This window comes from Mirounga leonina, unplaced genomic scaffold, assembly GCF_011800145.1.
Source record: "Mirounga leonina isolate KUSES-001 unplaced genomic scaffold, KU_Mleo_1.0 Mir_54, whole genome shotgun sequence".
Classification (NCBI taxonomy): domain Eukaryota; kingdom Metazoa; phylum Chordata; class Mammalia; order Carnivora; family Phocidae; genus Mirounga; species Mirounga leonina.
In genome coordinates, this window is record NW_023270812.1 from 10,169,226 (window position 1) to 10,193,524 (window position 24,299).

At 54.0% G+C, this 24,299-nt stretch overlaps 1 protein-coding gene across 1 annotated transcript; it reads right to left on the reverse strand.

Moving 5' to 3' along the window:
- Positions 1-1,569: 1,569 nt before the first annotated feature.
- Positions 1,570-23,438, reverse strand: LOC118001820 (protein unc-93 homolog A-like). The gene is made up of 8 exons (XM_034991962.1): positions 23,352-23,438; positions 19,843-20,024; positions 18,642-18,871; positions 17,042-17,167; positions 15,353-15,564; positions 13,275-13,410; positions 11,913-12,044; positions 1,570-1,955 (listed from the first exon to the last, which is right to left on the reverse strand). Exons 1-8 carry the CDS (start codon positions 23,436-23,438, stop codon positions 1,690-1,692), a joined length of 1,371 nt encoding a protein of 456 aa, XP_034847853.1. The 3' UTR covers positions 1,570-1,689.
- Positions 23,439-24,299: the final 861 nt, after the last annotated feature.

Genomic DNA, 24,299 nt, shown 5'->3' on the forward strand with positions numbered 1-24,299 from the left:
AGAGTTCTCACAGACAAATGTGACGCAAAAGGGAAAACAACATCACGAGATTCAGAGAACATGAAGACTCAGTTTTGCTGAGACCATGGAGGGCTTCGAGAAGTCATGGGAGGCAGGATGGGAGGGCAGAAATGATTCGGATGGAGACACAAGGGGAGGCCCGGCCCCTCCCTGCAGAAGCAGAGGAGATATGAGGAGGATGCGAGGTGGGCAGAGGGTCCACAGAGGCCGTGGAGGAGCAAGTGAGCCAGCCGGAGGGGAACCACAGGACCAGGCTAATGGACTCAACTCATATTGACTGCGGGAGCAGGTGAGGGAGGCAGGGTTTGGCTGGAATTTCATGGAGAGACCAAGGAATGGGTGAATAGTTCTTTGAATTATTGATGGATTTTCTTCACTCAACAAACATTCACTAAGTGCCTGCTGGTATTGTATCCCAGACATGGCAGAGCTCAAGGTTCAGTTGAGGGAGATGCTCATACAAAAACTAAGTACAACAGAATATAAGTTGCGTAGGCTTGTGAGGACAGTCACATAAGCTGGGTGCATTGGTGTGGAGGGGCAGGAAGGTTCTCAAGGTCGAGGAAGCGTGTGAGCAAAGGTCTGGAGCAGAGTGTCCTGGAGAGGAGCCTGGCAGCCTCCTGTGCGCCCTGGGACTGGAGACACTTGCCTCGTTGAAGAGGGGGGCACGAAAAGGTTTTAGGGAGATGATAGGACTTTGTTAAACGCCCAGAAGAATGCTGGGCTGGGGTGGAGGCTGGGGCCAGAGGGGGGCTGCCCACTGGGAAGCAGGAGGTGTGGGAATGTGCAGAAGGGCCACCTTCTTGGGACACGGATGGAGCAGCCTTGGTGAAGGGCAGGGACCAAGGAGGAAAGATGGCACCTCAGGGTGAAGGGGGAAAAGGGACACCCCAGGGCTTCCGTCAGAGGCGCCAGAGGGTGCTGAGCTCCAGGGAGAAGGAAGACGTCTCAGAAGGAGGCAGAAGCCAGCATTAGCAGGGGTGACAGACGACGAGGATGGGAATAGACTGTTGGTGGACGTGGGTCCTGATCAGAATGTGTACGTGTAACAGGTAACAAATCTGCCCACGGTCCAGGTTTATCATGTTGTTAGCCTTACGCATTGTAGTCGCAGGCATGCTAACTCACTTATGTGATGACCGTGGTGTGTGTGAGCTAGGTGAGTATTTAGAATAAAAGTATCTGCATGGGAGATACGACCATCATATAGTTGCATTTATTTAGAAACTCATAGTCTGTAAACTTCAAGGGACATAAACTCTCATCTGCTTTGTCACTCACTGACTCTGAGAGGGAGTCAGCTGACTTGCTCGGATGTCAGTTTACCCATTTGTAAAATCAGAGTGTCCGACTCATTATTTTCACAAACAACAACAACAGTGAGTACAGCAACAGGTGGGAGCTCTTGGTTCTACCTAAGCAAGTTGCCGTTGGCTGATGATGCACTCAACTTTCTTCTTTGTGTCCGACATTAATGGATTCCTTCATGCATACTCTCCATCTCCACTGGTGACATGGTGGACTGAAAACTTGTTAGAATAGGAAAAAATTATACAAAAAATGTATCTACGTTCTGTCTTCAGGACGGCTAAATACTGCTGACACTGTTGTGAAGAATCAGCTCTAAAGCCTGAGGCCCGCCGGGTAGAGCTCTCTTGCGACACCCCATCACATGGCCGTCTCTGCTCCTGCCCCCTCCGCTGGCTTTGTCTGTTCTGAGGCAGCTGGCCTGGCCAGGTTCTTGGCCTCCAGGTACTCCACAGCCCCGTACGCCAGCATGGTCAGACTCAGGACTCCCAGGAGGATGTAGAGTTTGATGTTGACGCACAGGAACGTGCTGTATCCAAATGCAATGACGAACCCCAGCGCTTCCCACAGGCGGTAATTCGCAAAGGCAGCCTCCTTGTTCTTCTCGAACAGAACGCCGTACAGAGCTGCAGAGGACACACCGCATGAACATGTTGCTACAAAACCTCAAATGGTTTTTTTCAATTATTGCTGAAAGCAGTGCAGCTTCTCCGCTGACCAGTTTTGTCAACAAAGTCAGGAAAGTTTCCTTCTTAAAAGGACAGAATTGTTTTCTGTTGGGGATTATGGACGTCTGGAGACATTTGTTAGCAGTGAAGAACCATTATACATACAGTTCGGGACTCAGGCAATGTTAGCACTGGACGGAGTTAGTCCAGCCTATCACTCGGGGAGTGAGAACGTAGAAAAGTGAAGCAGAGCTTAGAGGCCTGGCCTGTGTCAGATGAGGCCTGGCCCTTTGCTGGAGTCCAGAAGCAAAGACAAACACAAGCAGTCCTAACCCCAGGACCTCAGGCTGTGACTGTATTCAGAGACGGGGCATTTAAAGAGGTGATTAAGGCAAATGAGGTCATTAGAGAGGGCCCTCATCCCACAACTAGTGTCCTTATAAGGAGAGAGGGTCAGGACACAGATGTGCACATAGGGACGACCATGTGGGGACACAAGGAGAAGGCAGCCGTCTACACGCCAAGGAGTGAGGCCTCAGCAGAGGCCAGCCTGCCCACCCCTGGGTCTCAGACCTCCAGCCTCCAGAATCGTAAGAAACAAAAATGTCTGTTGTTTAAGTCGCCCATCTGTTGTACTCTGTTGACAGTCCTAGCAGGATAGTACAGTCTGATAAATGCTTCTAGGTGAAAGTAAATGATTTTTGTTCCAGTTTGCAGGATGGTAAAATATTTGATATACTTGGATGAGAACCAGAAGCTCCCCATCTCCTGAGCTGAGTGAGGTGGCCGATGTATAGAGGGGGTTAACAGCTAGGAAGCTGAGGCCCAGTGCTGGCCCATCCTGCTCTGTCGTCCTGAGCTGCCCGGGCCACCTCCCCTCCCCTCTGGCCGGTGGCCTCGCCTCTTCACCAAGGATACCTCCCCTTGTGCACTCCATCCACCGTAACCCGGAAAGGGCCCTGCACAGAGGCCCCCCTCTGCTACCGTCCCCTCGGGGACTTCACCCCATCATGGAACCCCTGTCCTGCACCTTCAGCCTGACTCCCTCTCTTACCTCCTTCTCTTCAGTCTAGAAACAAAGCCGGGTCTTTCCCACATGTCACACACGCTGGGTTCAGATCCCTTGTGCCTCTGTCTACACTGCTGCCTGTCTACACCCTACTGCATGGCAGGCACAGCACTGAGTCCTGCAACATGAAAAGGCATGACGTCTGCTGTCGAGGAGCCCACAGCCCATTAGTGGATTTGGACTCCGAACGTTTGGATCTCCTCTCCATGTGACCCACTTGTCTCGCCTGGACTGTTCACTGCCTTGTCTCTCGTCTGCTCCACACTGACCTATTTCCTCCTTTCTTGTCTTACTTTGCTCCGTGTTACTCCCCACATTGCGGCTAGGATGATCTTTGCAAAGTGCAAATATGTCATGTCACTCCCACTCGGGGAAGTCTTCGGCAACCCCGCCCGGCTCTGGGGTAGATCAAGCATCTTCTCCTCATGGGGGCAGGTCCCTCTGTGACCTGACCTTTTCACTCCAGGGCACCGCCTGTCACTGTGGAGCGTGCGCCCCTGCTTCGGGCCCACTGACCATGCTTCTGGGCCTTGTGCCTTTGCATGCGGCAGGCCTGGTGGGAAGTGCCCTTTGCCAGACCTCTCTGGTGATGGTCCCCCTGTGGTTCTTCTGTCAGGTTCTCCGTGATGCCATCCCACCAAGTGTCTCATTCTTACCCAGAATAATTCCAATGCTCTCATAGTGTCAGCCAAAGCACTTAGTGAATGACCAAGTGGACCAGTGGATGGACAGTGACTTCCTGAAGTCAGTAGGGCGCCAACGGGTAAAACCCCAAGCCCACATCCTGCGGGGTAACCGCAAAGGGAGCTGCCTGTTCGTCTTCTCTCCTTCTAGTTATTACCCAAAAGCCCACCCCAGGATGGAGTCGAGGTAACACAGGACGTGCAGCCAGAGCAGAGCACAGGCCAAGGTGCCGTGTTTGCCCATGAATGAGACAATAGGTAAACAGAAATATCAGTGTGGTCCTGTAGCATGCGGGGTGGGGGGAGAAGAACAGCAAGCCCTACGTCTGCCCCCAGCCCCAGGGGCACCAGCCATGATCTGCACCAGAGACTGTTCTTTCTGGGGCAGCTGGAGTCTGGAAAGTTGTAGGGATTTTGCTAGGACTGCCCGTTCGGCAGGATGGACAGCTGTGGGAGGGAGAGCCCACGTGGAACGTTCACACACATTCCTTTGCCTGCTCTCATCCTGTTCTTACCCTTTGCCCCTTTCCTCCTCCCTACATTTCGCAGGGGAGGGACGTAGGGAAGAGAAGCCTCTCTGGCACTGGTTTGAGGCCAGCAGCAAGGTCTCCTGCAACCCTGTCTGGAAACGTCAACACTCAGAAGGTTCTTGGCATTTGGTTACTCGGCTGTTTGCCTACCATGGGAAGAACTCAGGAGGATGAGGCCATCAGAAAGATGTAAGATCAGATATACGTCATAAACAACATCCGTGTGCTTGGGAAAACAAGAGGCTGTTTGGAAGGCTCAGAAGAAGGTGCCGAGGCTGTGAAGTGCCACCTTAATGAAAGCACACCCACAATGAGAGTCTAATAACAAGATCTGGGATTTAGTAACTCCTAAGGTTATTTTAAAGATTTCTTGTCTTTCTACAGATGGCCAACAGATACATGAAAAGATGCCCATCATCAGGAAATGCAAATCAAAACCACGATGAGATACCACCTCACACCTGTCAGAACGGCTAAAATCAATAACACAGGAAACAATAGGTGTTGGCGAGGATGCGGGGAAAGGGGGACCCTGGTGCACTGTTGGTGGGAATGCAAGCTGGTGCAGCCACTCTGGAAAACAGTGTGGACGTCCCTCAAAAAGTTAAATATAGAACTGCCCTATGATCCAGCAATTGCACTACTGGGTATTTATCCAAATAATACAAAAATACTGATTCAAAGGGCATCCCTATGTTTATACCAACATTATTTACAATAGCCAAATTATAGAAACAGCCCAAATGTCCACGGACTGGTGAATGGATGAAGAAGAAGTGGTGTTTATATACAATAGAATATGATTCAGCCATAAGAAAAAATGAAATGTTGCCATTTTTTTGGGGGGGGTGGTGAAGCAGAGGAGGATGGAGAGAGAGAATCTCAAGCAGGCTCAACACCCAGTGCAGAGCCCCAAGTGGGGCTCGATCTCATAACCCTGAGATCATGACCTGAACCAAAATCAAAAGTTGGATGCTTAGCCAACTGAGCCACCCAGGCTTCCCCAAAATCTTGCCATTTGCAACGACATGGATGGAGCTAGAGAGTATAATGCTAATTGAAATAAGTCAGCTGGAGAAAGACAAATGCCATATAATTTCACTCATACATGGAACTTTCCAAGCAAAACAAATGAGCAAAAGGAAAAAGAGAGACAGAAAGAGAGAGAGAGAAACCAAGACACAGCCTTTTAACTATAGAGAACATACTGATGGTGACCAGAGGGGACAAGGGTGGGACGTTGGGTTAAACAAGTGATGAGGATTAAGGAGTACATTTGCGATGAGCACCGGGTGATGTGTAGAAATGTTGAATCACTACATTGTACATCTGAAACTAATATAACACTGTACGTTAACTAACTGGAATTTAAATAAAAACTAACTCACTAAATAAAGATCGCTTGTCTTTTGTTAGAGGGTGACACTTAAAACTGGATCCAAACATGAGATGCTAGTGAGGAAGATCCACGTTTGAAACACAATGGCTGCGAGAGGTAGGTGTTTCCATGATCTGTGGCCAACAGGTACAAGGGTGCCTTTAGCAGATACAGAGCAAACACACCCCAATTCCATGAATATTCTAGTAATATGGCAACGCTAATTTTAAAGTAATGTGTTTGATCTATAGTTTGGCAGCTTTAGATTTCAAGATTAAATTTCGATTGTGATGATTATAAATTACCGAGTCGGGCTTTTCAGGAAATTACTCATGATCTGGATCCTATTTTACTCCGAACATAAAGAAAGCAACACATTAATTGTGTCAAATTCCAACAGTTACTTAGGGACATAGTGGGCAGAGGGGAAAGACATTCAAGAGAAAAACAAAGTAGGTAAAATCATATTTCAGCAATTCTGAAGTCACTTCACACGTAGACTAGGTTTGAACAAATAAGCAATGTGGCGCGCACAGGGGGAGCCGGGCTTCTCCTTGTCAGAGAGGGAAGTCACGGATCAGCAGGGGGAGGGCCAGAATGAACCCGTGGTGCTGGAGGGGAGCCGGGGACCCCAGTGGGGACTCATCCTCACTTGAGGTCCCTACGGACAGGCAGATGCAGAAATGCAGACATGTGCGCATGTGGGTCAGCACGCACACATCCATCTCCCCACTCTGGCCCAGAGCCTTGTCATCTCAGATGCAATGAGCATGCCCAGCACGCCAACCTTATTTTCTACCCCTGTTATCCAATCAAATGAACCCAGGGTCCGTGGAGAAACGGGTGATGCTAGTGCTGCCCCAGGAGATGGATCTGGAATAGTTTGTGGCACCGGGAGGTAGGGAAGTACTAAAACGGAAACAGATGGCTGGCAGAAGGCACAAGTGCCCCCAGAAAGATCCCAACGGCCAAAGCTAAAACAGTTAGAGCAACAGAACAAGTAACATCGGTTGGACTGTGACCCAAAGGGCATAATACGTACATGAGCCCATAGTAATGAAGACAAATGGTTGAGTAAATAACTAAATAAACTGGGGAGAAGGGACAAACACTCCCGATGAAGGAATTATACATGATTTTTGTACAGACTCTCCCTCTAGCAGGTGGAGTTTATTACCTCCCCCTTGATTGTTGGCTAGATGTGGTGACTGGCTCCCCAAAATTGGCTGTGGAAAGGGAAAAGCAGCAACCCTGCTCTGGAGAGGTCTGGCAGATACCGAGCTGGCCAGCAATCAAGGTTCACATCGTCAGTGATGGATGTGATGAGAAGAGCACTTCACCCTGGGGTCTTCCTACCCAAAGCCCATAACTCCAGCCTAATCATGAGAAACATCAGACAACCCCAAACTAGGGACACGCTACAATACCTGACCAGTATTCTTCAGGAGTGTCAAAGTCATGAACAACAAGGAAGAGAAACGGTCACAGATCAGACCAAGGACATGAGGCAACTCAATGCAGTGGGGACCCTGGGTGGCACCCTGGATGGGACTGCGGGGGGGACCATGGGAGGGATCCTGGGTGGGATCCTGAGTGGGACCCTGGGACACACAAAGTGGGAAAACTGGAGAAAGCCAAATAAAGTCTAAAGTTTAGTTGAGTCATGTACCAACACTAATTTCTTAGTTTTGACAAACATACCACTGTTTTGCAAGACATTAGCATTAGGGGAAACTAAGAAAATGGTATATGGGAACTCTCTGTACTGTCTTTGCCACTTTTCTGTAAACTCAAATTATTCCAAAATAAAAGGTTTATTTAAAAAGAAAAGAAGCCTTGCTCCCAGCCTCGTCCTCCCCAGGAAGGCGCGGGTGGGAGTGACCAGAGGCTGACCCCTGTCTGCGCATGAGGGGTGGACTTGGCATCGGGCAGTCTTGTTTGCTTGGAGAGGACAGGTCAGTGAACTGAGCATGTAACACAGGCAGATTTTCTGTGTGTATGAACCCGAGACAGCCCCTCCGGCGGCTACCAGGGCAAGCGAGCACTTTTAGACCAGATACTCTGAATCTCAAACGCAGCGCCTTGGTGTGCAAGGGTTTCTATGGCAATGGAACCCCTCTTTGCCGAACTGTCAGGGCGACTGACAGACTGGAGCCGGTGGCCCAGATCCGTGGCTCCCAAGGCTGCTGGCGCCCCAGCCCCGTGGGACCGTGGAGCAGCGGTTCCACAGCCCTGCCCCAGGGAGGAGGGCCGGGGTGCGCGGGCATCCGGTCTGCTTCCACGCCAGGTTCTGAACTGAGAGGCAATGGCAGAGAGGAGGGTTAGGTTGCACCGAATCCTATTCGGCCTCATTAATTAGGAAAGGGCGTGGCTCCCCTCACATGTCCTCCCAAATGAGAGACCCACGTTCCGGGAGAATAAGATGACAATCCAACCCGCTACTTAAAAAAACAAAAATGAGAGAGAGCTGCTCTGGGGGGTGTGGCGGGAGCTACGCAAAATTTGCAGTCTCCGTGAATACAGGGAGCCCGAGGACAAGCCGCGTGGCCGGGAGCCCGGCGCAGTCAGCCCGCAGGGGACTGGGTGATGAAAACATCGCTCCCCGCGAGGATCACTGCGAGCTTCGACTCCAGAAGAAACGCTCAGATAATGAAAAGAACACTTTCCCCCAACAACCGATGTTTCCTTGAAAAAAGTTACTTTTTGTCGGCACATAAAGACAGAAATAATTCATTTTAAATTAGTACCCTTATTCCAGGGGGTCTTTCTTCAGCCACCCCCTGTGCTCGACTGTCCCAGGTGTTCGCTGGACCTCACCTAACCTCGTCCGCACAATCTCGACAAGGCTCTGCCTGCCAGGCTCTTCTGTCCTTGGCAAGAAAAGGACAGTGAAAACCGTCGTCATTCCTGCGTCTCGGGGAGGAAGAAAGCCAAGCATGGTCACAGCAGTCGTCTGAAACATCTAGAGGATTACTGCATGTGGCATTATGTGACCCCGTACCCCAGTCCCCTGCCTGGCTTTTAATGTGTAAATACTTTAAAATTGCCCATGAGCTCAGCGGCCTCGGCTAACACCGTGGGAGGCAAGACGGCACGTGCGTGCCCTTGGGAACGCACGGGTCTCACTCCTGCAGGCGGGGGCTGAAAGAAGTTCTCTCCCGATGCTCCCCGGGGGGCGTGACTTGTCCCTGGTCTCCAGTTCTGGACTGCCCAAAAAGCTAAGGTGCTTCCGACTACCGTTCCTCGTGGAATCGGTACTTCTCTGGACTGACCCTGCGGGTTTCTGCGAACAGTTTCTGTCACCGCTGCAACCACATTCCATCACGGCTCGGAGTCACACACTCGTCTGTCACCTGCTTTGGGAGCTGACGAAAGCCACCTGTGCCCCCGAGGCGGTAGGGAGGCCGGGAAGCCCGGACGCCTGAATCCAGCAGACCGGATTTGTGCGAAGATGTTTATGCAACTGTTCTGTGAGCTGGCCACACGCGGCTTGTGAGGAAGGAGCCACCGCAGGGACACCGAGGCCACCATGGCGGTAGGGGCAGCGGCCAGGCCCCGGCCCTCGTGCTGTTTGCGGATGGCCTGACCCACTCTCTAGCCCCCACGTGTTTCCCAGCGCGGGGCTGGCCGTGATGTCACGAGGGGAGGAGGCTCTCTTCGGAGCCAAATCCTGGGGCGCCTGGCACCCCTTTCCCGTCCCAGGCTGGAGACGGGCCTGTGGGAAACTCAGGGCTGTCATTCTCGGTCACCTCCTCAGATGGAAGCCCTCGGGCAGCGGCCTTGCATGCGTGCCATCCACACCCCTGCTTCCTGCCCCCTCCTAGCGGCAGCCCCGACACCCTCAGCTCGTCTCACCATGGAGAGCGCGGCCCACGGCCAACACAGGCGCCCCCAGCACGCCCACCGCTCGGCTGCCGCAGACTCCCACATCAGGACATCAGGCCCCCCGCTCCGGTCGCCGCCAGGGCTCGCCGGCCTCCTGCAGGACCTCTGCTCGAGGCTCCGGCCACTCACTGCGCACCTGGTGACCTGGACGTCCCTCCTGTGGGCGGCCCCCCGTGTGGCGGGGGCGACCGCCTCCTGCGGGACTTCTGCTCGAGGCTCCGGCCACTCACTGCGCACCCGGTGACCTGGATGTCCCTCCCGCGGGTGGCTCCCGTGTGGCGGGAGTGCGCTGTCCGTGCACAGCACCCCATCCAGAAGCCTTAGATCCGGCAGAGCCCAGCCTGGGCACCCCCGCTGTCAGGCCAGGCCCTCTGAGCCCTGTGCGGCCACCCGCCCCTCCTCCGCTGGGTCTCTCTCGCTGCCCAGCCCCATGGGGCCTTGTGTCCCCCACCCAGACCCCCGTCGCCTGGTTCGACCTCGGATAGCCTCTGTCCCACATTGTGTCCTGTGTAAGCTCACTGGTGGTGTGTCAGCACCTCCTGTCCTCCGCTCTGTGGGCGGTGAGCCTCGGGGGCACCAGGTGGCTCCACACGGGCTCAAAGCCCCCCCACTCTCCCGGCCAGCTCCCGAGACTGCCCAACGGGACGGCAGGGCTCTGGGCCTGCACCCAAATCCCAGCTCTGCCCTCAGAGCCCGCCCATGCAAGCGCCCCACCATCTGCGCTCTGCTCTGCGGCCCCACGCGTGTGGGGAGAGTGTGCCTGGCTGGCAGGCTCTGTCCGCTGTCCCCAAGGCTGACCGTGTAGCTCGGTAACGCTGTCTGTCACGGTTGCCGCTGCCTGGCGCTCCGTGGGAACCCTGCTGACTCCTCTTCCCGTGGTGACAAGGCTTCCTGAGCTTCTTCCTTCCCACTCCCTTCCCTTGGTCCCCCGAAAAAGGGCAGCCCTCCTCTGGGCCAAGGGGGACCCCTCTGTCCTCCTGTCCCCCCATCCTCGTCCTCATGTCCTCATTCAGCTCCCCCACCTTGTCCTTTACCGGCCCCGGCCCCCCATCTCCCCTGTTCTCATCGGGGTCCCCGACTCTGCATCTAAAGCAATCATGGTGAGTGGTGAACCCTACAAACAACCACCTCTCAGAGCCGAGTCCCCCAGCAGTGTCCTCTCTCGGCCTCCGCTTCGTCCCCCCACCCTGGGGACGCTGCCCTGAGGCCACACGCCCCGCCCACCAGCTGGCCTGGGCGCGTCCTGCCTCGACCCGCTTCCCCTGGCCTCCTGCTCTGCACTGTGCCCCCTCGGGTGGCTGTTTTGTCTTCCCCAAGTGAACCCGCAGCCCCTTGTCCCCCCATAATGCGATGGAGCTGACCTTGTCGTTTCCCCCCTGGACCCTTTCTGCTGCTTGCACCAACGCTGAGCAAAGCTGGACCCCTCCCCAGGCAGCCTGGGCCCCCCTCAGGCCCCCATCCTCTCCGCCTTACCCCCAGCACCCTGGCCCAGCCTGTCCCCTCGGCGTGTCCCATCCGCTGCGGCCAGAACACTTGTGCCCCCAGATTCATAGGGTGAGCCCTAACCCCATGGTGACAGTGTTAGGAGGTGGGGCCTCTGAGGGACGAGGAGGTCTTACGGCGGAGCCCTCATGAGTTGGATCTGTGTCCCCGTGCGCCTGTCCCGAGCACTCCCTTGTCCCTCCCACCACGTGAGGGAGAGCAGGAAGACAGCTCTATGAACCAGGAAGCGGCCTCTCGGGACACAGACTCTGCACCGTGGTCTCAGACTTGCAGCCTCCCTCCCGGCACCCCGGCCTCCCCCCGGCCCCCCACGGCCTCCCACACTGCAGCCCTGCCTGAGGACAGCCAGCCGGGGCCCCACTCAGGCCTGACCTCCAGACAAGCCCCGGCTGACCGCGCCTCCCGCCCCCAACTCAGTTCCTCAGAAAACTGCACCCCGGTCCCCGTGCCCCTTGCTTGGTCGCTGTCACAGTGACCTGCCTGCTCTTCTACTCAGGGGTTACACACCTCTCTCCCCATTGGGGCCGACTGTGCCTAGAAGGCCCCTCCAGCCCCGTGGTTCCAGCATCTAGCACGTGGGCCGTGCCACTGCTCAGGGAAGCTCTTCAAACAGAAAGCCACGAGGGGACCACCATTCTTAGGGAAGAAAGTTGTGCCCGCGGCTGATTTCCTTCTTTTGTGTTCTGGGTCTGAATAAATGCTCAAATCCACGTAGGCACCTGCAGCACCCTTGGCCCCCCTGCTTGCCTCCTGCTCTAGGCTTGCTGCGTGGTGCGTCACCTCCCCAGGGGCCCCGGGATGGCGGGTCCTCCGCCACCACGTGTCCCCCACGCTGGCCTAGGTAGGGACCCCCGAGAGGAGACTCACCGTTGTTCTGTGTCTGCCAGACGGCGTCGGCCACGCCCCAAAGGCCAGAAAACACGAAGAACACAGCCAGCTGGTGGGGGTGAGGTTTCCACAGCAAGAGGGCGATGATGCAAGACAGGTGGGTGACCGCGCCTGTGGGCACAGAGGGCAGAAACCAGCAGGAAGTGAGCGCAGCCCAGGGGAGGCTTGGACCAGGTGACGCTCAGGGAACCGCTTTGTTTGCTTCAACATATAAGTAATCTTTCCTGGAAACACCAAACAGCCTTCCTCAATTGGACTTTGACACTGCAAGTGCCTGCAGACCGGCTAGTGTGCCCTTCACAGTCTCTCACTGCAGGGCGCACCTGGCGGGTGGAGACGCTCTGCTCATCTTTGGCCCCTCACCGTCCAGGCAGGGCTGGGGAGACGAGCCCCTGCGCCTTGCGGGGAGTGTCATCGTGCCCCAGCTGAGGAGACCCAAAGGGTCGGAAGGGAGTGCTGGGCTCTCAGTGAGTGCTGGGGGCATGGGGATGTCGCTGGGCTCCCCAGCAGGTGCTGATGTGAACAGAGAGGTGGGCAGAGCCACCAGGCTCCTTCCTCCTGACTTTACCCCAGTGTCAACAGTTCTGGCCTAGGGATGCCTGGGTGGCTCAGTCGTTAAGCGTCTGCCTTCGGCTCAGGTCGTGGTCCCAGGGTCCCAGGGTCCTGGGATCGAGCCCCGCATCGGGCTCCCCCACTCCCCCTGCTTGTGTTCCCTCTCTCGCTGTGTCTCTCTCTGTCAAATAAATAAATAAAATCTTAAAAAAAAAAAAAGAGTTCTGGCCTCATGATTCCTGCGGACACTGTGGCGTCTATGACTACAATGTAGCATGGAACAGCTTATGACGTTGCAGAAAAGGGAGCTGCCTACTGCATTCACCGTGGCTGTGTGGCCTGGGGCCACTCGCCACCCTCCTCTGTTCCCGAATTTCTTCATCTGTAAAGTGGGCAGTGTCCACCCAGGGCGATTGGAAGGATGAAAGGGGAAAACCTATGCAGATGCCGCGGCCCCTGGTGGACGCTGACTAGTGCTTATTGCTTCCCCTCCTCGCTGTGTCCCGGCTGCAGACACGGGAGCCTGGACTGGGCACCCGGGTCACAGGCTCGTCAGTGCCCTTATTATTCACACGGTCTCTGCTTCTTCTTTCTCCTCTTCCCAAGAGACACAGAGGGTGAGGCGTGCTTAGAACACAGTCTTGTCCCGCCAGGTGAGGACAGGAAGCCTCCCCGCCTGCCCTGCACACTCAGCCCACACACCCTGGCTGAGCTGAGCTGGGCCCCCGTCTGTGCCCCGCCGTCCACCCGCCACCATTCCCACCCGCGGGTGCCGTCGGGTCAACCTACCCAGCGCGTAGAGAGCGATTCTGCCCGTGTGCTGGGAGAGACTTCCGTACAGCACAGAGCACAGCGAGTTGGTGGCCGAGAAGCAGATCATCACGTACCCGACAAACTGGATCCCCAGGGCGCAGGTGGTGTAGGACTGCAGGGGAAGCACAGGGGAGGTTACCCGGCCGCGTGTGGTGTGCTGGCAAGTCTGGGCCAGGGATCACGGGTGACATGCGTTCTGCGGTGGGACGGCCGACGTGCTGGGCTGGCCCGGACCTTCGCCTAGGCCTCCTGCGCGCCCCCCCTCCGCCCCCGGTTCCGGGGAGGAGAACACGCCCAAGGTGGGTGGGAACTAACAAGGACAGACACCTGCACACAATTCTCCCCACGCAGCCTTTGCTGTGTGTTGTGGGGTTCTTAGGAATTACGCGGGGCCCATTGGAGCCGTTCCTGGTGGAGTTGGTCATTTCCTGTTCTGCTCACCAGACAGTTGACAGAGGGTGGGGAGGCATGAACAGGGGGAGCACAGAGCACTCTCGGGGCAGCAAAGCCTCTCGGCGTGACACCATAATGGTGGACGCGTGTCCTTACGCATGTGTCCGTACCCACAGAGCGCAAGCACCAGGAGAGACCCCTAATGTGGGAGATGATGACCTGTCATGGCAGGTTCACAGGTTGGCACAAGTGTTCCCTCTGGGCAGGATGTTGGTAACGGGGAGGCTGTGCATGTGTGGGGCCAGACACCTCTGTCAACTTTGCCATGAACCTGAAACAGCTCCGCAAATAAAATCCTAATAGAAAGGAAGCAGTTGTGAAGAAAATGAACAGGCTCTCTGTGCAGACAAGAAGAAAGAGGGGAGCTCCTGCACCGGACGGTGGGGTACAGAGTGGCCCCAGCCTGGACCCGGGACAGCGTGTGCTACCACGGCCCGCGCCCTCACACCCACACCCGCCACTCCTGTCCTCAGGCAGAATCAGGACAGACACACAGACGAGTGGGCTGGACAGGAAGCTCTGCTGCTTTGGGATGGTGGGGGCTGTGGCTGAGGTCACATGCCACGTGGTCAACAGCAAAGCCCACGGGAGGGGCCGCGGCCAAATGCCAAAGGACTGTTTTGTCATTTTTGTCTTTAGTCTTTGGAACTCCAAGACTCTCCGTCAAGACTGTCCCAGGAGCGGGGGGGACCAGAGAGAATCTATGACGCACGCATCCTGCATGGAGCATATGTGTCCTAAAAGATATTTGTGGTTAACCTGAAATTCAGATTTAACTGGGCATCTGGCTAGTTCGGCACGTCTACCTGGGAGGGAGCTGTGGTGGGCACAAAGCTAGAGAAGTTTCCTGGTCAAGGAAGGGCAATCCTCAAGGAGCAGCCTTGGTCCTGGCTCTCCGGCCCCTTGGCACCCCAGCTCCCAACCAGCACTTCCTGGAAAAGGGGGTCTCCGCTCTCTACCACCCCTGTCTGAGGCATCCCTCCCATGGCACCCCAGGACGATCTTCAGGACACGAAGCACGTGGGTGGGGAGCTTTGGAGGCAAAACCTCCGTGAGCATGCCGCGGCCACGAGGGATGGTGGTGGACGGTGGCCTCGCATTCCTGCTGTGCCAGCCCTGGGGGACAGGTGTCTCTCTGCTGGCCTGCCCCCAGAGAGGCCTTCCCTATGCACGACGTGGGCAGGCAGGTGTCTAGGGAGAGACAGGGCGACAGTGCCCGAGAGCCAATCCATTGCTAGATTGAAAGGCATAATTTGAAAACTAGCATGGGAAGGAATTCCAGTGTTCCTCGTGGGTTTCATGTCTTTCCCTAAAAGAAGGGCAAAGCGTGAGCTGCAGGCAGGCTTAACACAAGGAAGTATTACAGGTGATGACTCCCGGAGAGCTTGGGCCCTTTCCCTGAAGACACCTCTGCAGTGAGAGCTGGTCCCTGGAGATGAGGCCGAGCTCCGGGGGGACGGGGGCAGTGACCTGGACGCTGAGCTCCTGAACCGAAGGCTCCGCTCTCCAGCCCCAGCAGCTGCGCCCCCCACCCGGCCCCAGGGCAGGGGCCCCGAGACGCATGGGTGTTGGGGTGTGCGTCCCGTGCAGTTCTCTCGTACCCTGGTGTAGTCGCCCGCGAGGAAGGCTTGCTCAAATCCGCTGTACAGAGGCAGCAGACCCAGGAGGCACAGGCGCTTGTCTCGAAGAAGCCTGAGGGTGGACAGCAGGGTGGACCAAAAAGGTAACTTCTTCTCTCCTTCACTTTCCTGCTGAGCATCTTTGATGGGTTCGAGAAACATGGCAATGAGCAGGACCGCCAGGATGCCGCTCCCTGGAGGGAAGACAGAGGGCTGGTGCTGGGGGGCTCACAGGAGCCGGGAGCCACCGGCTACTCCTCTCCTTTGGGGCATTGGTTTCAAATCCTGCTCTAAGTGAAGCAAGCCTGCCGAGCCCGAGCAGAGCCTCCGGCCCGCACCACACAAGACACCGGGGCCCTCTGCGCCCCTCACCGCCACTGTTCCCTCATCCTCACCCTCAGGTAACTGCCAGCAAGAGCCAGTCTCCCTTCTCGGGACCACAAGTCCTAAGAGGTTATCACTTGCTGAGCTTTATGTTTATTGTTTCCCCACAACAGGGGAGGGTGGGAACTGGGTGCATCCCGAACACAAGGGGATACTGCTCGTTCGAAGACAAGGAACGAAGCAGCTCCTTATACGCTAAGGTGGGCAATCCCCACGGGGAGCAGCTGAGGGAAAGACCCATGCGGAGCTGCTTGCCTTCAGGGAGGAAGGGCGTGAGGCACGCTGTCACACGGCCGCTGGGTCCAGGAACGACCGACTGGGGGTGGTCTCGGCCAAACCGGCCAGGAGGAGGGACAGAGGGGGCTTTCCCTCTCCCCGGGGGTGCGTTTTGAACCACGTGAATGGGCTGACTATGCAAACACACTCCATTCAAGACAACTGTTCGCTCCCCCAGAGGTACACCTGTGCCCTCCTAATCCCACGGGTGTGACTGCCCCTCTTTCTGCACCCCTGTGTTATTTGGATCGAGGGCTAGTATTTACTCCTTTTCCTCTTTACCCAGAAGCCCTCTCAGTCCTCCCCGGTTTTAGGATGTCCGTGTACCAGTGTCAGGTTTCCGTCTCTGGCAACTCTAACGACACTCAGTGCTCTGGGAGCCACAGATCAGCCAAGAGCCTGATGCTTTTCCCGCTTCTCTGAAAGGCAGTGAAAACCCCTCAGAACGGTTTTCAGCCGCCATTATAGTCTGAGAGCTTAGGCCGATCATCTTCTAAAGAGGACTTGAATTATTTTTTCTCTTTGCCTCATCTCACCAGCCTGATGTGACACCGTGTGGCGGCCGGGGGCTTCCTGGGACCACCAGGTTCACAAAGCCAGCCCCTCCCAAGCTGTGGGCAGAGCTGGTGAAAGCACGCAGCGGGGAACCTCATGTGGGGGCTGAGGATGCAGAAAATGCATTTCCATGGCCTGGGCTGTTCCTTGAGACCAACAATCCCCACCGTTGTAACTTTGGAACAGTATTTTTAATTTGTGAATAAAAATATAAATAAGCACACATGGCCACTGGCTACTGTATTGAACTTTGCAAAAGAAAAACGATTCTATCATCACAGGAAACTGTTAGATAGCCCTGTTCTGCTGTATTTGATTTCATATGAAGAATACCTGAGTGCAACCCAGCTGAACACATTTTGCAGGAATACTTGCACTTTGGGAAGATACTGTTTTTCAACACAGGAAAGAGTTAGGTTTGCTTTCCCTGGGGCTCCACCCTCTGTGAGCACGTACCCGTGTAGATGCCCAGCAGGGTGTAGACGAGCATCTGCGAGGGACGCTGGGTGCTGTTGGTGGACGCCGCGGCCATCAGGCAGTCACTGGCCCCACAAGACAGGAGCTGCTCCTCTGGGATGGCCTCTGTGCCATCGGAAGCAAAAAGGTGACACGAGAACACAGGAAACGGATAGGACCAGGGGCATGAGGAATGAATTGCGTGGCTAACAGGAGCCTGGACACCCCACAGGCAAGAGTCACGATAGGTCAAAGTCAGGGGATGTGGGCTTGTGTGACCAAGTACCTCAAAACACACTTCCTCTTGGGCACACATCTGTAGGCGTGATTTTAGACACGAGACAAATGAGCCATAAATGCTGGCTGCTTGTTGTATGACTTTCTGGACATAAGGAAAATGCTCACCGTTTCCAAACTACTCAAGAAGAAATAAGGTACATTAGCATTAGAATAGGCGTCAGACTCTCAGACCACGTCAGAGTCTCTGGAGAGAGGGGGGAGATGTCACGGGAGAAAGAACAGTTGTCATAATAGAAATCTCATCACATAGAACTTGGCTGGTGATGTCTGCAGCACAGACAATGAGAGGCGGGTTGGAGGGAGGCGGAGGAGCCTTGCAGGGCTCTTGGGATGCCTCACTCCTCGGAGTCTGTGTCTGGAGATCACTTGGAGAATTAAGCTCACTTGCCTGAATGTCTTTAAAAGTAAAGCTGTTCACTCCATTTCACACCAGTCGTGTTATAGAGGCTGAACCTTAATCCCAGTTTCTGTTGCATTACTGCTGACCTTGATAAGCAATATTGAGTAAAAATGGGTCTCCATCCACCCGATGGTTTCCCTTCTTCAGATGCACTTAGCAAGTGATGACATCACATGAGAAACAGGAGAAGGAGGATTTTGGAGTTTCCCAAAGGTGGGACTTCATAGGGGATGGCAGGATGGAGGACCAGGACAGAGAGATAGGGATAATCCTGGTAAGAGTCAGGAGTTAAGACCTTCCCCTTCGTCTCACCCCATGAATAAAGGTTGCCTGTGAGAATTGGAGAGATTTATTTCCTCTGCCCTTGGTTTAAATCCTCAGACATCAAAGGGTGCAGACATTAAACAGATACACACTTTACAGCCATGTCTGGGCAAGGTCAGGTAAAGACGTGAGTTAAGACATCAGCCATCAGATGTTGAAATCAGTTAAGGGACAACTGGTCTTATGTGGAACATTTAAGACACTGGACAGTGGATCAGTTCAGTGGGACAATAAATCAGTTGAGCCTGTTCTTGGTCTAAAAGGATAGTGATGGCTCCATGAACCCGAGTTCCACTGTCAGTGGCCCTCCATTTCCCACGGGCAATGCTCTGCAAGTGCTCCGCCTGCCCCTGGGAGGGCAGGGTCAGAATTGCTGGGGCACTTGTGGACAAGACAGACCCTCAGACCTGCACAGACTGTCCTGGAGAACAGCTGGGAACCAGGAGAGGCCGGGGCACAGGCAGCTGAGAACCACGTCTTTAGGTAGTTCACCTGCCCGAGTCATGGAATAAAGATGTGCGTGAATGGGGTGGGGGCCCCTCTCAGGGGCCATCACTGAGCCCTATTCCCTTTTACCTTGGGTAGGCATCTGGCCAAACACCAGGGATGAGATCAGGTTGCCCCACACACCGGATGACTGGAATATGAGAAAGAAGATGCCAAAGTACTGATTCAGCACGTCTCTGCCAACTTTTCCCACCTTCTCTGCTTGTGTGTTTCCCGTGATGGTGAGGTACGTGCATTGAGCGGACCACAGCGGGGCTGCTCCAAGACCCAGCAGTATGGAGGTGGGAATCAAGGTGTACCTGTAAAGTAAAACACAGACAATGCCTCTTCTCCCTCCGCTCTTCCGCGCTTCTGTGGAAAGGAGGCTCCGTGCCTAGCGCATCATAAGCATTATTATGTCGATGGATTCACCATCCATCAGACTCAGATAAATGACGAAACCCAGTGCCCTTTCTGGTTCAGGTTCATTAGCAAGAGAGAAATTCACTGCCAGTGAACTTCTTTGTGTTTGAAAGCAACTACAATGAGCTGAGATTACAAGTAAGGCTGGGTGGCTTTTGAGTATTTCCGACAGCTGTACGTTTAAAATGATTTATTCATTTTTGAAACATTGATTGATTGATTCACCCTCTCCATTGAGGACTCTGTATGAAAACTCTAGGGCAGTAATAAAAAGAAGAATATGAAGTCACCGTAATCATTATGTCCTGGATGATAACGGGCATCCCTCCAAAGAGATGTTTGACAGGTGTGTTCTTGGGAATAAGAGCGAGGGGCTGGTGCCCTTACGGCGTGGTCCCGGAGGATCCCTCTCAATCAGGGAGTAAGCAGGGCTCAGGCTGGGCCCCTGCACCAGCTCCAGCCCTGCCATGTTCACTTTCTGTGATGGGATGAAGGTATGGTGGGACCAATGGGTCCATTGGTCACATTCTGCTAAATCCCCTGAAATTCACCCTGGCTATCTTAGGGTCTAGCTCTCATTGCTGGGGCCACAAAAGTGCCCTGGTGCAGGGAGGGAAGCTCAAGGCCCACAACAGACTTGAGGGAAGGTCATGGCTGGGAACTGGTGGGAGGAGATGGGCCCAGCAAAAGGGACAGAGACATCTTGATGAGAAAAAAATGGGAAGAAAACCTCCACATTATCCTGTCCAGGAGCAGAGAGAAATTTCAGGAAGCAGCACTCATGTTAAAGGGGATGCAGTGGGGTGTCATCGGGCAGCTGAACCTGAGGCCTGACCCAGAAGCAGGGCGGGAGCTGTGCGGGCTGTACCAGCTGGCGTAGAAATTGCCCAGGGAGAAGGCCACGTAGCAGCACATGGAGATGACGATGGTCCACTTGCAGCCAAACTTCTTAATCAGGAGCGGCGGGAGGAACATGGAGGACAGGAGCACCCCACCATACAGCGTGCTGAGTGCCGTCACCCCCAGGCCTTCCTCACTGTACAGGCTGCTCTGTGGGGGACAAAACCACCCTGGTCAGAGGGGCCGGTGGCCAAGGGGAAAGAGCTCTAGGTCAGCACTAGTTTCCTGAGACCACCAGCAATAGGCTTTCCCTGGCGGGCGGCCCCCTCCCAGCTGACAGGTGCAGTGTGGGGGGAAACCAGCACAGTCCCAACAGAGAGTCAGCTGCTGCTAGAGACTAGGGAGGGGAAACCTGAGGCCCTCGGTGCTGGGGTCACGGTGGGGCAGAGGGCCTCATGCCCTCTGTGGCATCTGCTCCCGTCTATAGAACAGCTTTGCATTCCTCCCCTTTAAGGCTGAGAAATGGGTGTGATTTTCCCCATGGAAGAGATAAAGATGGGGACATTGTCTCCTTGTAGATTCATATGGACAGCTAGATAGTTAGATGATCTGGAAGCTGGTACTTTAATGCCTGGACTGTTCACATTCCTTCCTATCTGGTCCCCCTTCTGACAAGACAATGTTCTGAGGCAAGGTAACCTGCACAGGGCAGGTGCAGCCCCCTGGCACTTCCTCACTGTCATTCTGTCTACTGTGGACCCCAAACCCTTGGGCTGAGTTCTGACTCTGCATAGCACCCACCACTCCCAAGATTCTCTCTTCTTTCTCTCTTCCTTTCCTGCCCCACCCCTCGACGTGCTCTGACCTTCCTTGTCCTCGCTTTTCAAAGGGTTCCCATTCTTCAAGTGTAGATCAAGCGTCTCCAAGGGCTCCAGGATAACTTCATCCACAGAGACCGCTGCTTTGATCCTATGCTAGAATTTCACCTGACCTCTAGCACATGCCACCGGTGACCCGCGACGTCACCCCAGCTGACAACGATCCCCCAACATGGGCAATATTCTATTCTTTCCAAATCTCTCCCGATGCCTTGCCCAAAGCGGGTACATAACTGTATTTGTGGATTATTTGATACTGAAAGTAACCACAGCTAGTCATGAAAATTCTGAAATCTGGTTGGAAGATGGAAATTGAGCACTCTGCTCTGACTTAGGGGTTATCTAGAAATTTCCGCTTATGACTCTGGTTGCTAGGAGTGTGGAGTGAGAGAGTTGGTTCAGCCTGAGCCTTTTGTTTCCTTAATACAAACGTATGAAATTCTCCTGTGTTACTGAGCGTGGCTCCTCGTATGTTCATGAGAAGCATGCAGCACTTCTGTGCGCTGGAATTTCTCCTCCACACCCAGTGCTGCTACAAATCAGCAAGGTATGTCGGTCACTTATAATGAAATCTGACTGCAAACCACTGAAAAGGAAGACAGATTTCAGTAGCCAAAGTGGGAATCAAATTTTAAAAGCAAATTTCTTTTCTACGTGAATGCCGGTGTTCAAACACCTGCGTCTGCGTGTGTTAGAAGAGCAGACCTGCAGAATACTGTATGCGGATGAGTACGTGTGCGTGTGAAATTTGAATTATGCAAGACCTGCTCACATAAGCAAGTAGGACATTCACTTAAGTCACCCAACAAATACATCCTTAAGCACTTACCAGGAGAGGCTCTGTCCACTGCTCTAGCGAAACCAAAGGAAATTACAACAGCCACTGCCCTCCAGGTGTGCATAGTAGACAGGAGCTGACGGGGGTCAGTAACACCAACGAACAGGCCATTGCAACTGGGCCTGAGTCCTGCAAGGGACGCTGGCCCAGTGCAGTCAGGAAGACCTTCTAGAAGGAGTGAAGACCAAATGAGATCTGGAGGATGAGGGGGTAACCTGAGGAAGGGGGGGAGGTGTGGGAGGCAGGAGATGTGGGGGATGAGTTTGCATGGGCCTCGTCCTGAGCTGAAAGGCAGCAGGGAACATTTAAGTGCTTTGTCCAGAGCCTTGAAGCTCTTCTGGGAAGATGAGGCTGGGCAGCCTGCCAGACTACAACATGAGGAGTCCCGGCTCAGTCCTGGGGAGTAGGGTCAGATCTTTAAGCCCGTGGAGAGCCTGGGAAGGTAGGTAAGCTGGAGATTAGCATGCACCGCTGACTTTCATGCACAGAGTTATCCACTGATTGCCTCCTGTATGTTGAGGACTGTCTTAGTCAGGGGGACATGGTCACGGAGAGTGACCATCCTTCCGGCATCAGGGACTCACGGGCTTACTGCAGAGCCTGCCACAGCACCAGGGGAGTACACACAAGTGTGCCCCATCCAGACTTTGGTTCCAGGGAGCAGGGAAGGGGGAGAAGGGGGGGACATCCAGTGGAGACCTGAATGACTAGTAGGAGACCATTAGCCACAGGAGTGAGAGGGCCGCAGCAGGGGGATGCTTGTAGGTGGGCGCCCGGGTCCAGGGGTGAGTTCGGATCAGGGCTGGGACCCTGGAGACACCTGGGACCATCTGTACCACCCCCTGGAGGCCTGAGAATGAAGCTGAGCAGATGAAAGCCAAAGGAACAGGCAGGTGCCCCCAACATCGTGGGGACACAGCCATGCCTAAGGTCACTTCCGTCCATGTCATTGCATTCTTTTGCTTAGGCCAGTCCTGACTGATGGAGACAGTCCTAGTTAAACCATGTTTACATATTCTGGATCAGCAAGCAAGGAAACATGTTGGGTCAGGTCTAGGAAAGAAGGCAGAGAAGTGGGCGGGTGGGGGGGATTGCCCCACGCCAGAGTTGGAGGTCTGGTTCCCTAACATCTCAGGTCTTCCAAGGAAGAAGGGGCCCCAGCAACGATTGTGGGTGCTTCTACTCCCAGGAGCCCAGGCGGCCTGGGGAGGACCTGGGTGTGCGGGGGGTGGCGGGGAGGGGGGAGTCGTCTGCTCTCCCTGGATGGCTGCCCCTATGCCAAATACATTAAAAAAAAAAAAGTAACTATCTGGGGACATATATAGCAAATCTACTCCCAGGCACATGTGACCCCTGCCACAGCTGTTTAGAGAGGCCCGAGGAGGAAAGAGTACCATAGGGGTCAAACTTATAGAGACCACTTTGTCCAAATTCACTGTATTGCTTAAAGAGGCTTAGCATCTATATAATTTAGTGAAACTTGATAAATTCACGTTATTACCCCAACCACAAAGCCAAAGTCCTGAAACCATAGAATTCACCATGATTCATCCTGAGCCTCTATCCAAAGGTGAAGAATGTCTTATCACATCACTAAATCAACCCACACCCCTTGTCCAAGGGTCAATCACACCCTCTCTGCTGTGTAATCCTGCTGGCGGGGTGAGGCTGTGCGTTGCAAGCTCGCATATAGAAACCACTGTTTGAGAGGATTTGGGGGTGAACTGGTTAATCAGAAATTCTACGTTCCTCGTCTTCTGTGACCATGGGGATTCTTGAAGGCCAAGAGACAGACGTTCACGCACAAGTGTTCTCACTTACCTGCAGACTCTGCAGACCTCCATAGGCTGTGAAGAGAAGCAGAAATCCAAAAGAAACCACAAGGACATTCTTCAGGCTTCTTTCCATCATGCCGATTAAAGGTGTCAACCATCAGTGGACACATATATTCGTAGTTCCCTTAAAGAAACCAATCGGGGCACAGGAAGAGCAGTCTGTACCAAGAAGTCCCCTTCTCTCTCTCCTCTGTGTGAGAGGCACGCAGGTCATCAAGGCCCCTGTGCATTAATGGACTTGGTTATCACTGACTCCAGGAAGCACCATGGGGGTTGTTACTCATTCACCTTCTCTGTGATCTACAATAACCACTTTCTTTTTTTTTTTTTTTTAAAGATTTTTTTTATTTATTTATTTGAGAGAGAGAGAATGAGAGAGAGAGAGAGCATGAGCGGGGGAGGGTCAGAGGGAGAAGCAGGCTCCTCGCCGAGCAAGGAGCCCGATGTGGGACTCGATCCCGGGACTCCAGGATCATGACCTGAGCCGAAGGCAGTCGCTTAACCAACTGAGCCACCCAGGTGCCCTACAATAACCACTTTCTAACGGGGCAAAAGATTAGGACTTTTATCAACTTGTACATACTTGCAGTTTTCCCCTATTAATTTCTAGATAAAGTCCTTACAATAAAATAATCATTTTCATACACACACACACACACATATATAATATATATATATGTGTATATATATATATATATATATATGATGGTACCTTTCGCATTAAAAGAAATCGTCAATAGTACAGAATGTAGATGTATTTCAGTCTTAAAGAACAAAGTATAGGGGAGCCTGGGTGGCTCAGTCGTTAAGCGTCTGCCTTCGGCTCAGGTCGTGGTCCCAGGGTCCTGGGATCGAGCCCCTCATCGGGCTCCCTGCTCGGCGGGAAGCCTGCTTCTCCCTCTCCCGCTCCCCCTGCTTGTGTTCCCTCTCTCGC

Coding starts and splice junctions, on each gene's coding strand:
- LOC118001820 (XM_034991962.1), bottom strand. CDS start 23,438: ATGGAAAGAAGCCTGAAGAATGTCCTTGTGGTTTCTTTTGGATTTCTG. Junction 17,168..18,641: donor TGGCCAGATGCCTACCCAAG/GTAAAAGGGAAT, acceptor CCGATGGCACAG/AGGCCATCCCAGAGGAGCAG. Junction 1,956..11,912: donor CTGGCAGACACAGAACAACG/GTGAGTCTCCTC, acceptor TGTCCTCTGCAG/CTCTGTACGGCGTTCTGTTC.